At 40.2% G+C, this 16,630-nt stretch overlaps 1 protein-coding gene across 1 annotated transcript in view; it reads left to right on the top strand.

Annotated features, from left to right (window-relative positions):
- LOC109925840 overlaps positions 1-16,630 on the top strand; it is a 200,458-nt gene that overhangs the window by 124,490 nt on the left and 59,338 nt on the right. Inside the window, exons 6-7 of the mRNA XM_048595971.1 lie at positions 36-137; positions 6,573-6,662. Coding sequence (XP_048451928.1) covers positions 36-137; positions 6,573-6,662 — 192 coding nt within the window. The remainder of the gene's footprint in view (positions 1-35; positions 138-6,572; positions 6,663-16,630) is intronic.

Below are 16,630 nucleotides of genomic sequence, written 5' to 3' on the forward strand. Positions count from 1 at the left end.
TAATCAGTGACCCTTACTTCATGTGCTTTCCACAGGAAATGAATACAGCAGAAATTACTTTGACCTACAGATGTATGAGGGAATAGACCCAAGGCAGTATAGGATAGAGGTCAGCACAGAAGATGAGTGTGAATTAAGTATGTAATTTCTTGTCATTATATTCTCTTCAAATCACTTTAATGAGGTGGGAATGACCGTTTGTGGTCTAGCCTACTTTTACGGTTTTAAGATCATAACTTGTTTTCTTATTAAAAATTAGTGCTGAAAGTGCATTTCCAATGTGCTACTTCAGATGTGTGAGATAACTGAAAGCATGCTATGTGTTAGTAGTCTGATATTAATATATTTAATGTTAAACTAAACTGACGATTAGATTCATTTCGTATTTTAAATTAAACTGAGGTGTTTGATGTCTTCATGTGAAACTGATTGACCATTTTCTCGAGGCTGTTATATGGTGTTTTAGAAAACCGTGGTATTAAAAATGAATGAAATTGGCCCACATTTTAATTCTTGTCGCATCAATTAACTGTAACACACCATCTCATTCTTTCAGGTTGAGAACAAAACCAATAAATCTTCTGAGAAATTTCTGAACATTAAGAGGATTTTGACTAATTCATAGGATCTAATAGGATGATTTCTTTAAGACAAACAGAAAATCTGATTTGCTGTTTAATGATACTGATTACTCTTCTTCTAAGTAACACTGCTGTCTGGCTGATTCTGATTTTAAGAAATGCAGTTATAGGTCATTGGAAAGCAGCTGTAACTTTCAGACATTGATATTTGACTGTGGTAGAAAAGAATGGCTTTCCAACACATGACAAAGAATATTTAACTTAAAAACTGTTATGATCAGACCTCAGGCAAGATTCCAAATTCGTCATTGATCTGGTCGGAAACTCCTAACTGTGAACTCCTAGAAATAAAAACAGAAGTTGCTGGAAAAACTCATCGGGTCTGGCAGCGTCTGATGATTTTCCAGCTATTTCTGTTTTCGTTTCTGATTTCCACCATTCGCAGTTCTTACAGTTTTTTTGTAAACTCCTAGGTGAGGAAAGCCAAACTGTCCCTTCTTCATTCACCCACTGCCACAGTTGGTTGCAATCTTTCTGCCAGACCCAATAGAACTTACATTTTAAAAGGAGCCAATTTAACTAGGCTTCCTTTAATTCATATAAAGAGTGAGTTTATTAATTGCTGAACATGAAAAGATTTAGTAAACAAAACACAAATTAAAATAAGAGGTAAGTTCAAAAAGATAAAGCAAAAAAAGCACCGGAACAGGCTCTGAATTATTTGGAAATAGTAGATAGTTGAGTTGAATGTTGTGGCTGTTGCAGTGGAGATTATCAATTGTGTTGATAGTACTAATTGAACAATCGATATTTGAGATTCTTGGTTTTGTAGGCTGATTGAAATTCCTTTGCCCTGATTCCATTTATGAGCTCTGTTACAGCACTTGGAGTGAGAGAGGACTTTATTTTGTCTTACTGCTAGCTTTTAGCGTGCAGAGTGAGTCAGTTTCACCTGCAACACAGGGGTGCCTAAGGCATAGTTCTTCAGCTAAAACGCTGATGTTTGAACCCAGATTGATATGAGAACATTCCAATAGAGTTGAAACTGGCTTTTTAACTCCGGTCCTTGTGCATTCTTCAAAGAGGAAATTATGAACAAACATACAAATATACAAACAAGGAATGAGAGAGTAGGCCACTTAGCCCTTTGAGCCTGCTCTGCCGTTCAAAAAATATGATCTGATTTGATTTTAACTTCAACCCTACATTTCTGTATAATTTCTCCTATAATCTCTCATCCCTTCAGACATCAAGAATCTATCTACCTCTGCCTTAAAAATGCTTAAAGATCCCATATCTACTGCTTTTCATGAAAAGGAATTCCAAAGATTCACAACCATCTGAGAGAGAGAAAAAAAAATCCTTATCTCTGTCTAAATGGGTAGCCACTTATTTTTAAATTATGACCGCTAGTTCTAGATTCTCCCACAAGAGGAAGCATCCTTTTCACTTCCACCTGGTCGTGTCTCCTCAGGATGTTATATGTTTCAATTAAGTCACCTTTGACTCTTCTAAACTCCAGAGGATACTGACCTAGCCTGTCTCGCCTTTCCTCATTACAAACTATATCTGCAGTTTGGGACATAATCCACAGGGAGTGTCTTGCTGTTGAGCAAGTGTGTTATTAGCCCCTCGTTATCTTTGTAGTCACAAGCAATCACAATCCAGTCTGTTTGGAGTTTATGTGACACCTTTAGGTGTTATATCCTATTGGTCCAACATAGAATTTTAAAATATTTAAACTGCAGTTATTTTGTGCTATTGCAGTCCTCTTTTAAAAAAAAATTCTTAGAACATAGACCTAAAAATACCCTTAATATTTTGAGGTCTGACCTGTAATTGTAATATTTGCTTTGAAGAAATCAGATTTATTTTCATTTCATTGCAAAGGGTGAAAAAAAGAGTTGAATTTTTAGAACAATACATATACTCTTTCCCTTAGCCTCAGTGAATATTATCTTTTCAATCCCAACTGGACTACTTTAAGTTGTGGACAGTATGTCTACAATTACATTTGATTTCCTGGCAATGTGGTTGATTTTTAAGTAGCACAGTCGAGGAAATCAACTTTATTGGACTAGTCCAGTATTTGGGGCTTAAACATTTCCACAAAGTTACTGTGGTCAATATAAACTATGTACCTATTTTAGACATAAATCTGAATGTGTTTAAGAGCCCAGCAATAAATTGAGGGCTTCTTTCTTTGAAGTGGAATATCGTCTCTGATGTTTGTTTCGTTGTTTGGAGAAGTACCTGATTGGGGTCTCTACTCTGGATTTATTTTCCAAAAGGAGCCCCATCCTGATGACACTCACGTTGCTGGCTGTTCAAAGCCTGCAGTTACAAGTAAAGGCTCAGGTATTAAAATGGCCTTCAGCTTTTCAAAAGCAGTTTGGCATTTCTGAGGAAGAGTCACCAGACCCGAAATGTTAACTCTGATTTTTTTCTTCACAGATGCTGCCAAACCTGCTGAGCTTTTCCAGCAACTACTGTTTTTCTTCCTGATTTACAGCGTCCGCAGTTCTTTTGGTTTTTATTTGGCATTTCTCAGTCCATACTAGCATTATTGTTTTCTGCAGTGGGTCCGTCAGTAGTGTGGCCATTGTATTGAGGTGTGGGACAAATGTGTGGTAGAACATGCACATTCCCTGGGACCTCATGAATTTCTGTTTGTTGTGGGAATGTGGAACTGTACTATTGCTTGTACCTTTGCAGTCTAAGGGCAGTGCTCATCCTTGATGGGTTACTAGGGCCCTAACAAACTCACCTTTTCCCATATTGCCACAGACAGGCATCATGGCTTCACCTTTCATCTCAATAGCATCCTTTCTGTCTTGAGAGGACTCCCGGCATTTCCCTGCCTACCATGGGTGCTCAGTTCCCTCCCATTCTCTCCTTTCTATGTAAGCTTTTATAAGTCTCTATACTTATAAAGTATAAATATACTTGCGTCTTAAGTGCTGGTATCAACTGGTCAAAAGCAAGCTGATGAAGCCTTTCACGTTTCAGGTATATCTGGTCAGGCTACTTCCTGGGGGTACAGAAATTTTGACAGTATGTCTCTGATGCTAACTGGTATCTGCTTAAGGTGTTTTTTTTTAGCTGTTTCATAATCAGTGGCACTTTGCCCAGGTGAGAGGGAGTTAATCTTGTGGGCTTTCCCTGAAAGCTTACACTGCATTATTAAGGATCAATGTTGGATTGGCTACTTTAACTGCTGTACCAGCCATTTGAAAGATATAAAGTAAGCTCTACCTCCGATTCCTCAAACTTATAAATTAAATGAGCAAACCAAGTTGCTTCCACCCTCAAGGTCTGAGCCAGTAGTGTCTTCACAGGACACATCTGCACATGCACACAGAAATAAGAGGTGAATCCAAATAGATTAAACTTTTTAAACAAGATATATGGATCAATCTCTGAATTACTTGTGAACAGCAGGTAGTTGAACATTATGGCCATTACAGTGGAGGTTGGTCAGTTGTTTTGATGTTGATTTTTGAGATTTTTGGTCTTGTAAGCTGATTGAAGGCTCTTTGTCCTGAAGTTTTTAAGCACCTTTGCAGGACTAGGAGTGAAAGAATGTTTTTAACCTGCCACATAGGTTTAATTAGCAGATAGAGTTTTGACAGGTGACTTTCACAGCATGCTAGCGCTCAAACACAGGCTGGTGTACATGAGAACATTCAGTCCCACTAGTAGGCTACAGCAGAATTGAAGCTGGGTTTTTAACGCTTGTCCTTGTGCACTCTTCAAAGGGAAAATGCACAATACGTGCCTGCAGTTAGGGACATAATCCATAGGGAGTGGCTTGCCTGTGAGAAGTGGTTGTCAATCCCTTGTGTCTTCGTAGTCACAAGAGATCACAGGCCAGTCTGTTCAAAAGTTTCTTTGACACTTTATGTGTTATAACCCATTGGCCCAACACAGAATTTTCCTGAAGTTGCACCTACAGTTATTTTGTCTCTGTATTGCCTTTTGAAGTCCTCTTTAAAAAAAAACACATTTTGGAATTGGGGCTAACATGTTTGTAGTACTTCAAGGTTCTTACCAATATCATAACAGAGTGTAGGAATTGGTAGAGGAAAGATGAGCAACGTCTTGCATACTTTCTAAGCTACGTGAGTGCACGGCAATATTGCAATACAAAAGGTCCTGCATGGGTGACAAACACGCCATGGCACAAACTACCATCCCTTAAAGATGTGCACATGCATGGCCATCGAGAAATCTTTTGACTGTATGCAAAGTAATGAAACTAAACAATAAAGGCCATTGATGTAAATTTTAATTTATGTGGCTGTAAATTGTTCCACATGCTGGGTTTGTTTTCAATCTGTGGCGCCAAGACTCAGAATCAAGCATCCCCAGATCAGCTGTAGAACAGAGAGGGTGCAGAATAAATCTCCTCCTTCTGCACGTCAAAAAAGTGCCCAATGCCCACACTCAATCTGGTACCCTATATTATGTCAGTATGGTATTGCACGCTGCTCTGGTCTGGTAGGGAAAAGAAGAATACACAAACCTAACTGTTTGTTTAATTCTGTTATGAAATGTTCAAAATGGGCCAAATGGCAATAATAAATGAGTTGGAGAGTGGTTTCAGTAGATAGTGGCTAGTACTATTAAACTAAGTAAGGCTGTGATTTATTGAAATTAGTAGATTCATTAGAAGCTGTAATGGATGGTTATAGTAAAATAACTGTGCTTTGTTTTGAAGACTACCTAGCCATGCAGAAAGTTTGAATAATTGCAGTTAAATAGGTTTAATAATTGCCCAGTAACTTCTGCATTGTCATCCTGCAGTTTCCATGCTTTGCTCACAGAGCTTATAAAACTTGGAAGAAAATGGTTCTGTTTATACCAACATATCAGTTGTCTGTATTTTTAGTAACAAACAATGCATTGAGGTTCTGGGAGTGATTTGCAAAAATCAAAGTTTACTGCCCTGTTTTTCTGTACACTGCTACCAATGGGCTCTGCCAAAAGGACATGTCTTTCATTTTTCCATCTCTTTTGTGAAAGCATAATTTATTGCACATTTTCCAGAGGTATTAGATTTCATTAGTATACTTCCTCTGTCCATTATTAAGTACAAAAATGCCTTGAGGGTAACTTCCCAGCCTGTCATGTCTATTAAATATTGTGCACCCACAAGTGAAAATGGTTGTGCATTACGCGAGCAAACAACAGGTTTGAAATACAAGTGTATAATTACATCATCCTATATTGAATATGATGATACATGGTAGCTTCTCATTTTAATTAAAGAACTCAAATCATGACCTATGTGTGATGACAGCCTAATTATGTGCATCTTGATTCTATAATTTTTTGCAATTAATACTAAATTGTGTGTTTGGGTCATGAATGCACTTTAATAAATAAAAAATGATGCAAATTAATTTTACCGTGTCACTTAAAATATATATTTAGGGGAGCACGGCTGCCTCTATGGGGCGATTTTCCTTTTCAAGTCTCCTGATTCACAGATTGGACAAAAAAAGTAAATTTAATCCTGCTTAAATATTACATTGGTCACATGATGCAAGACACATCTTAGTGGTATTGCAGAACCCTTTATCCAGGAATGCTTTGGAGATCTGATAACATTATGGCAGGACTACAATGCCAGTTTTTTTGGAAAAAAAAACCCTTTTTAAACATTTGCACTCAAAACATTCAGGAAGAATGGCCAGAGCTTACCTCAGCTCCAGTGTTGATTTTTTGAGCATAGTGCTGGTGTGCTTCAGAAGAATACAGGTATTAAAATGTTGCAACATTAAACTGTATATAATCATAACACATTTGAACTTCAGAGCAAAGAATTTCCATTAGTATTGTGTCATCAGTAATAGTGAAGATAAAACCAGACAATGTTTAACATGGGTGAAAACAAATGTGGTAGATATATATTGGGGCTGGGGGAGGATGGAGGGTGGCCACAGGTTGTTGCAAGAGGTTCCTTGCTAATTTCGTTTTGCTCTTCAGCACTTGAGAAGAACGATGACGTGGACTTCTATCTAAAGCTACTGAAACTTCTGGAAGATGAGGAAGGAAACCTGGAGGAAGGTGTTAAAGGTAAACTCACGGCTGACAGCTCACCCTGCAAGCTCCTTAAATTACAAACCGATAAGAAAAACAATGCCATTTAGACATTTTACAGTCAGCTCTTAATAATCATTATGAGGATTTTCTTTCTAAGTTTATGCAGCAACTATTGTGCATTCAGTCCTCATGAGCAACCCAGCGCACTGTGCAATATGTCAGAATGAGATGCAAGTAAGCTGTAACCACAAACACAAACAGGGTGATCTGAACAAAAGCAGCCTCAATTTACATAGCACCCTTTAACACAATCAAATGTACCGAAATGCTTCACAGGTGCATTATGAAACAGAATATGATACAAAATCACAGGAAATATTCAGGCAGATGTCCCAAAAAAAGTTGTTGAATGATGCTCGTTTTAAAGAGTAAAATAGACAGGAATGTCAGAGAGAGGGGTAGAGAGATGTAGAGACCATATTCTAGAGCTTAAGACCCAGGCGGCCGAAGGCATGGCCACTAATTATGGAGGAATTACAACTGGGATGTTAATTGCTGAGTGCAGATATCTTGGTAGATAGCGGGTTTGAAAAGATTTGGAAGTCTGAGGACAAGGAAGAACTTGAAAACAAAAATGAGAATTTTAAAGTCAAGATGTGCTTGACTGGGAGTCTATCTAAGTCAGTGAGTACACAGATGATGACGAAGGAACTTGGTGTGAGTTATGGCAGGGGTTTGGATGATCTTAATGTTACAGAGGAGTGTAAGTGGACAGCAACCAAGAGTGCTTTGAAACGGTCAAATCTCGATGTAGCAAAACTGTAAATCAGGGGATCAGCAGCAGATCAACTGAGAAAAGGACAAAGTTGGGAAATCAGGGGATTGTAATGATGGCACAGCTACATACCGTGAAGCTTAAATTGTGGTCAAATCTGACGAAAAGGTCTACCATCAGCACTCTAACAAAGAGTCTTATAATTCATTTTCAATGGAAGTGTGGAATGAACAGATAGTAACATAGAGCTGAAAACTAACCCTGTACCTTTGGATGAAGTTATGAAATGGATGAGAAACAGGGTGGGGTTTTGGGGAGCAGCAGATGTAAAGTTATGGGAGCGGGAAGAGAAACAATTGCAGATGATATGGAGTGAAATATTTAAAAGAATAACACCATCACAATCACGGAAGAGTTGCGGTCACAGGGAAAACTATTCTGTCCATCATGTCTGCACCAGCTCTCCAAGTGAGCATTTTGACTTAGTGCCAATCTCCTGCATTTTCCCCATACATAAGAACATAATAACCAGGAGCAGGAGTAGGCCATCCGGCCCTTTGAGCCTGCTACACCATTCACTAAGATCATGGCTGATCTTTTCATGGCCTCAGCTCCACTTACCCACCCTCTCACCATAATCCTTAATCCCTTTACTGTTCAAAAAGTTATCTATCTTAGCTTTAAAAACATTCAATGAAGAAGACTCAACTACTTCACTGGGCAGGGAATTCAACAGATTCACAATCCTTCGGATAAAGAAGCTCCTCCTCAATTCAGTCTTAAATATGCTCCCCCTAATTTTGAGGCAATGCACTCTTGTTCTAGTTTCACCCACCGGTGGAAACATCCTCCCTGCTTCTATCTTATCTATTCCCTTCAAAATTTTATATGTTTCTATAAGATCCCCACTCATTCTTCTAAATTCCAATGAATATAATGCCAGTCTATTCAGTCTCTCCTCATAAGCCAACCACCTCAACTCCAGAATTAACCAAATAAATCTCCGTTGCACCCCTTCCAGTGCCAGTACGTCCTTTCTCAAGTAAGGAGACCAAAACAGCATGTAGTACTCCAGGTGTGGCCTCACCAGCACCCTCTACAGCTGCAACACAGCTTCACTGCTCTTAAACTCAATTCCTCTAGCAATGAAGGACAAAATTCTATTTGCCTTCTTAATTACCTGTTGCAGCTGCAAACCAACCTTTTGCGATTCATGCACAAGGACACCCAGGTCCCTCTGCACAGCAGCATGCTGCAATTTTTTGCCATTCAAATAATAGTCCTTTTTACTGTTATTCCTACCAAAATGGATGACTTCACATTTATCAACATTGTACTCCATCTGCCAGACTTTGCCCACTCACTTAAACTAACTATATCCCTCTGCAGACTTCCAGAGTCCTCCGCATACTTCACTCTATCACTCATCTTAGTGTCATCCACATATGTTGACACACTACATGTGGTCCTCAACTCCAAATCATCTATGTAAATTATAAACAATTGCAGTCCCAACACTGATTCCTGAGGCACACCACAGTTCACTGATTATCAACCAGAAAAGCGCTCATTTACCCCGACTCTTTGCTTCCTGTTAGTTAACCAGTCCTCTATCCATGCTAATACATTGCCCATAACACTGTGCACCTTTATCTTATGCAGCAGCCTTTTGTGTGGCGCCTTGTTGAATGCCTTTTGGAAATCTAGATACACCACATCTACTGGGTCCCTGTTGTCCACCATGCTCATAATGTCTTCATAGAATTCCAGTAAATTAATTAAATATGACCTGCCATCATGAATCCATGCTGCGTCTGCCCACCGGGACAATTTCTATTTAGATATCTTGCTTTTTTCTTCCTTGATAATAGATTCAAGCATTTTCCCCATTACAGAAATAACTGGCCAATAATTCCCCATCTTTTGTCTACCTTTTTTAAACAGAGGTGTCACATTTGCTGTTTTCCAAACTGCTGGAACTGCACCCCCACAGTCCAGTGAATTTTGGAAAATTACCATGAGTGCATTTTCTATTTTCCCTGCCATCTCTTTTAGTACCCTGAGATGCCTTCCATCAGGGCCAGGAGACTTGTCTACTTTTAGCTCCATTAGCTTGCCCAACAGTACCTCATTTGTAATAATGATGGTTTCTAGGTCCTCACCTACCTCAGTTGCCTCGTCATCAAATATTGGCATGTTATTCATGTCCTTCATGCTGAAGACCAAAACAAAATACTTGTTTAATGCCTTGGCCATTTTCTCATTTCCCATTATAGGTCTTTCTCCTATAATATGATAGTTGCTTTCTTGTGTGACCTCATGCTATAGAAAATTGCCATAGAAAATCGCATTATAGGTAAATCGCTATAAAAAAAACACCATACTTGTATAACAGAAAGTTCACATTAGCCAAACAGCATCCACAATTTATCAATCACGTTACAGCCAACCCGCGTTAACAAAGCATGCGTCATAGCAGAAATACCTGTTTTAAATCCCCCTTTTCATCCTCTAAAAGATGGATGTTTATCTTAAGAGATAGTAAGAACTGACGATGCTGGAGTCAGAGATAATACAGTGTGGAGCTGGATGAACACAGCAGGCCAGGCAGCATCAGAGGAGCAGGAAAGTTGACGTTTTGGGTGGGGACCCTTCTTCAGAAATGTTTACCTTAACCACTCTTTCATTTTATATATTTGTAGAAACTTTCGCTATCTGTCTTTATATTCTAAGCTAGTTTACTCATAACCTATCTTGTTTTCCTTTGTAGCGTTTCTTGTTGCTTTCTGCTGATCCTTAAAGTTTTCCCAAACTTCTAATTTCCCACTGGTGTTTTCCACTTTGTATGCCTTATCTTTCAACTTGATAGCCTCCTTTATTTCCTTCGATATCCGTGGCTGATTACCCCTTTTTACTACAATCCTTCCTCTTCCTTGGTATATACTTATACTGAGCACTTTGAAAAATTGCTTTGAAAGTCCTCCATTGTTCCTCCGTTGTCCCACCATAGAGTCTTTGCTTCCAGTCGACTTGAGTCAACTCTTCCCTCATTCTATTGTAGTCTCCTTTGTTTAAAGACAGGACCCAGATATTGGATATTTTCTTCTCACTTTCCATCTGTATTCTAAATTCAACCATAACTGTGATTGCTCCTTCCAAGAGGATCCCTAACCATGAAATCATTAATTATTCCTGACTCAATACACAGGACCAGATCTAGGATTGCTTAGTCCCTTGTTGGTCCCATTACATACTGTTCAAGAAAAATTATTGCAGATATATTCAATGAACTCATCCTTAACCAACCTGGTTTGACCAATCAACATGTAGATTAAAATACCCCTGCGATAATTGCTGTACCATTTTTACAGGCATTCGTTATTTCTTTGTTTATTGCCCACCTCAATGTGATGTTATTATCTGGTGGCCTGTAGACTACACTGTATCAGTGACTGCTTCTTCTTCGAATTTCTACTTTCTACCCAAATAGATTCAACCTTATTCTCCATTGAACCTATATTATCTCTCACTACTGTCCTAATGTCATCATTAAATACCAGAGCTACACCACCCCCCTTACCTTCCTGTCTGTTCTTCCGAATAGTCTGATACCCCGGGATGTTTAATTCCCAGTCGTGACCATCCTGCAACCATGTCTCCGTAATGGCTACTAAATCATACTCATTTGCCATGATTTGTGCCGTTAACTCATGTACCTTGTTTTGAATGCTATGAGCGTTCAGGTGAAGTGGGCCTTTATGCTAGTTTTTATACCTACTTTTTGAATTCTAATATCTCCATTAATGACATCTTCTGCGTTTTCCTTCCTTTTAACTTCTTTCATAGTCTTCAATGCAGTTAAACCCTCCTCCAGACACGTTAACCTGCTGCTTTCTTTTCTATTTACCATAATACTTCCTGATGTTTTCCCCTTTTCCTTCCCCCTGCCCCCCAATCCCAGTTCACTAGTTTAAAGTCCTAGTGACCACCTTATTCAGAGATAGTAAGAACTGCTGATGCTGGAGTCAGAGATAACACAGTATGGAGCTGGAGGAACACAGCAGGCCACGCAACATCAGAGGTGCAGGAAAGTTGAAGCTTTAGGACAGGACCCTTCTTCAGAAATCTCCCTCCCACTCCAATATCCTTTCAAGCCGGTCAGAGATGTCCCTCACCCTCATCGGGCATGCAACACACCATGCGGGACTCTTGATCCTGCTTACAAAAGATATATCAATCCCCCTAATTATAAAGTCCCCCTACAACTACCACTTGTCTTTTTGCTCCCCACTCTTGAATGGCCTCCTGTACCACGATGGAGTGGTCAGCTGGCTCACCCTCCCTGCAGTCCTGTTACTCATCCTCTCAGGGAGCAAGTACCTCATACCTGTTGGACAAGGTCAAGAGCTGAGGCTCCTCTGTGCCTCAATTCAGGATCCCTCTACCTGCCTCACTTGCAATTATACGGTGCTGTCTCTGATCACTGACTGAATTTGAACTTAATCTACCAGGTATGACCGCCTACCGAATCAAAGCGTCCCATACTTCTCCCTCTCCCGGATGTGCTACAGTGTTTGAAGCTCAGATTCCAGCTCATCAACTCTGAGCCGAAGTTCCTTGAGCAACCAACTCTTGCTGCAGGTGCGGTTACTGCAGCTCGCAATGGGATCAGCCAGCTTTCACATCATACAGCGACAGCACATCATCTGTCCAGCCATCTCAACTTAGTTAAATATTTTATTAATTTATATAAATTTATTAATGAGTTAATTAATTTATTAATACTTCCTTTGTGTGCTTTTTCAAATTTAGTGCAGATTTCCTACCCGCCAATCTGGTGACAGCTTCCCTGAGATGTCATTCCAGTTCTTTTTGTCGCAGTTACAATGTGCCCTGAGCTCAGTTCATTTTATACTCACCTTGTGCTGCTGCTCCACCCTTCGACTGCTCCCTGCAGACTAAGATGTGATCCCTGAACTCTGTTCGTTTTATACTCACTCTGTGCTGCTGCATCACCCTCCAACAGCTCCCTGCACATTGTTTCTGTTCAAATAATCATCCAGTGCCCTCTTGACTGTCTCAACTGATGCTGTCTCTTCCACACTTCCAGACTGTGCATTTCAGACTCAAACCAGTCAGTGTATGAAATAGCTATTCCTTGCATCACTTTTCCTATGTTTGATTGATTGATTGATTTATTGTTATGCGTACCGAAGTGTAGTGAAAACCTTCGTTTGCAAGCAGTACAAGCAGATCATAGTAAGCAAAGATGTACAGATCAGAAGTCGTGAAAAGACTTAGGCAGAGGCATACAGGTTATATTGCACAGGGCGTGCACTAGGCCCAATCAATGTTAGCTAGATCAGGATTATTTGAGGCTAGAGAGTCCATTCATCACTCTAATAATGGCCAGGAAGAAGATGTTCCTGAACCTGCTGGTGCATGTCTTCAAGCTTCTGTATCTTCTGCTTGATGGAAGAGGTTGTAGGAGAACATTACCGCGGTGCGATGGGTCTTTGATGATGTTGGCAGCCTTCCACAGCAGTGAGCCGTGTAAATAGAGACCATGGATGGAAGGTTGGCTTCCATGATGGTCTGGGCTGTGCACACCATCTTCTGCAATTTCTTACGGCCCTGGGCAGAGCAGCTGCCATACCAGCCCATTATACACCCAGACATTATGCTTTCAATGGTGCATCTGTAGAAGTTGGTGAGGGACCTTCAGGTAATACCAAATTTCCTGAGCCGCCTGAAGAAGAAGAGGCGTTGTTGCGCCTTCTCGACCGTCGCATCTACTTGGGAAGTCCAGGACAGGTCATTGGCTATCGTCGCTTTAATTCACTTTAAATCTATGCCATCTCATTCTCAAACCTTTACAAGTGAGAACAATTTCACCTTTTGATTCTCTCCAAATCTCTCATGATTTTGAAAACTTTTGTTAGATATCCTCTTCGCCACCTTCCCTCCAAGGAGAACAGTCCTGGTCTCTCCAACCAATTCTCAGAACTGAACTTTCTCATCCCTTGATCTATTTCCGCAAACCACTTCTGCACTTTCTCCAATGCGTTCACGTCCATCAGTATAGTGTGGCGCCCAGAACTGTAGAGAATACTCCAAGTGAGGTCTTGTATAAATTCAGCATAGCTCAATGATGCCACTTTCTGGAGCTTTCGAGGGTTAAAAACATGACATCTCAAATTAGGTGAAAAGAAATCTGATGGAAACTGTACAGGGGCAAGGTTTAATGAATTTCACTGTGCAGTACCCCTTGCCACAGGGCAGGGAGCATCATGACAGGAAAATGCTGAGCAGAAAAAAATCAGTATTCTTGGGAGAAGAGGGTCCTAAGTGCTCCATCACTATTGCACTGGAGTGGGATGGGAACACAGTTTTCTGACTTGGAGATCACAATGCTCCTGGTGGAGCTGTGGCGAATAAAAAATGGTCTCATTCTATAATCAAGGAAGGGTGAGGTCATTATTGTTTTATGTGTGGTATTCCTTTAAAACAAGGCCTGTATTTGTTCAGGAAATACTTCAACTGGTGAGAAACCACCTCCAGTGTAAGTGATTCTATATAAGTGCACTGTAGTGTATTTAAGTTTGGACGTAAAACTGTACTCCATCACATGCAAGTCCAAAATTTTATATAATTGGAGCTTGGATTTGTAATATTGTTGCTGACAAACCATCCATCACTTTTTGTTTTTGGTGGGTGCTTGGCAAAGGAAAGGGAAGAAGGTCATAATCCTGTAACCTGAAAAAAAATTATATTTTGATATTATGCCAGATGCGGTGTTGAGCTCATTTCAAAGACTATCAGACAATTACTTTCTCCGAAATCCATTTCTAATATAAATACAAATAATGTAACAGAACAACAGCTTGTGTTTGACATCTTGCAATGTGATTTAGCTTTAGATTGTGGAGGCACAGTACACGGCAGTCCATCAGAATCAAATGCATGAATACATTTGGCCAATTTTATTTGATAGGTTTCATTGGGTATTTTAGTAAAAAGCAGCTTAAAGATCATGAACACAGAACATTAAATTGTCATTGCCAATGTGCTTTTTTGCTGCTGAAGTTCGGGAGCACAGCAGCCTATTCTTTGATAAGCTCAAGGCCCTTTTACGATGAGGGTAACTGTGATGGATTGTTGCTATAATTATTCTCCAACTTGTTCCTAAAATGTGCCAGTGAGCTGGTTGCACCTGGTAAAGTGTGCCATTGTTGGAAAACCATTTAAAGCTTGGTGTCATTTTCCCCACTACCTCATTGGATGGTTTCAGGAGAAGCAGTAACCTCTCATCTGGAGTATTTTATATTAAAGCTCTTCTGCAGAAATCTATCATTTTTTTCAGAGGGACAATCCTTTGCTTTTTCATGGCGATTGGTATCTGTAATATGGTCAATCTGAACAACACTGGTCTCCTGCTGCTCAAGATTATTTACAGGGAGGTGATGGCCTAAAGGTATTATTTCTGGACTGTTCCTCCAGAGACCCAGATAATGTTCTGTGAACCCAGGTTCGAATCCTGCCACAGCAAATGGTGGAATTTGATTTCAATAAATACCTGGCATTAAGAATCTGATGATGACCATGAATCCATTATTGATTGTTGGGGAAAAACCCACCTGGTTCACAAATGTTCTTTAGAGAAGGAAACTGTCATTCTTACCTGATCTGCCCTACATGTGACTCCAGACCCACAGCAATATGGTTGACTCTTAACTGACCTGTGGGCAATTAGGAATCGGCAATAAATGCTACCTAGCCAGCGATGCCCCTCATCCTGTGAATGAATTACAAAAAAAAAGGCAGGGTAGTGGTGAAGACCATGAATCTCGTGGTTGAAAAAGCTGTGTCGATGGTAGTGTCCTAGCAAGTTCTGTCCCATCCAAGGACTGGACATGCCTTCTGTTTGTCTTTCTTAGAAAACGTTCAATTTGTCCCTGTTCATTTGCCACTGATGAGCTCAAGTACAAATGCTGTATTTGTTCTGAATAAACAAGGGATACAAAATCTAATTGGGACCCAGCATTGTTTTAACATGAAAGAAAAGTGTCCGAAATAAATTGCAAATAAATAGATAAACAGGAGGTCTTTGTGAGACTTAGTACCCTTGATCTCCCACTCAGCCACACACTCACATCAGGAGGAGCAGCCACTGCTCTACAACTATCCAACATTCACTACTGACTCCAAGTAGCTGGTTCAGCACACCAGTCGCCCTACCCTGGGATTTTGACTGGAAGTAAGGGCTTTGGTTGGTATGGTGTGAAGGCATCACTCCTTCTAATAGGTATGAAGGCAGAAGATCCTAACAAATTAGTTGGACAGTAGCTCAGAAGGCAACAAGGTGCACCCAAGGGCATAGTCATGAAGTATAGACGGGCAAGTTGCCAGTCACCTATGAAGTGTCTTGGACCTCATATAGTATTTGCCCCAGCATTGGCTCGATAAAAATACATGATTGCAAATCTGCTGATAGGTGTAGCAACAAGCATGGCAGGAGGAATAAATACTGACAACTGTTCACCACTCCGCAGTTTTCTGTCCATGCCCATGGCAAGTTGCGTCATAACCAAGCAGAGCTCTGCGATTGCCATCTTGCAGTCTAAGACATAGAGTCATAGAGTCATACAGCACGGAAACAGACCCTTCAGTCCAACCAGTCCATGCTAAACATAACCCCTAACTAAACTAGTCCCACCTGCCTGCTCCTGGCCCATATCCCTCCAAACCTTTCCTAACCATATATCCATCCAACTGTCTTTTAAATGTTGTAATTGTACCCGCATCCACCACTTCACCCGAAAGTTCATTCCAGATGTGAACAACCCTGTGTCTAAAAAATTTGCCTCTTATGTCTTTTTTGTATTTCTCCCTTTTCACCTTAAAAATGTGCCCCTAGTCATGAAATTTGCCATCTTAGGAAAAAAACAACTACCATCATCTCTATCTATACCTCTCATTATATTATAAACTTCTATCAAGTCATCTCTCAGCCTCCTACGCTCCAGTGAAAAAAGTCCCAGCCTATCCAGCCTTTCCTTAGAACTCAAGCCTTCCACACCCGGCAATATCCTGGTAAATCTCTTCTGAATCCTCTCCAGCTTAAATATATCCTGCCTATAACTGGACAACCAGAACTGGACACAGTACTCCAGAAGAGGCCTCACCAATGTTCTGTACAACCTCACCTAAGCATGCTAAATGCCTT

Source organism: Rhincodon typus, chromosome 4, assembly GCF_021869965.1.
Source record: "Rhincodon typus isolate 14 chromosome 4, sRhiTyp1.1, whole genome shotgun sequence".
Lineage (NCBI taxonomy): Eukaryota > Metazoa > Chordata > Chondrichthyes > Orectolobiformes > Rhincodontidae > Rhincodon > Rhincodon typus.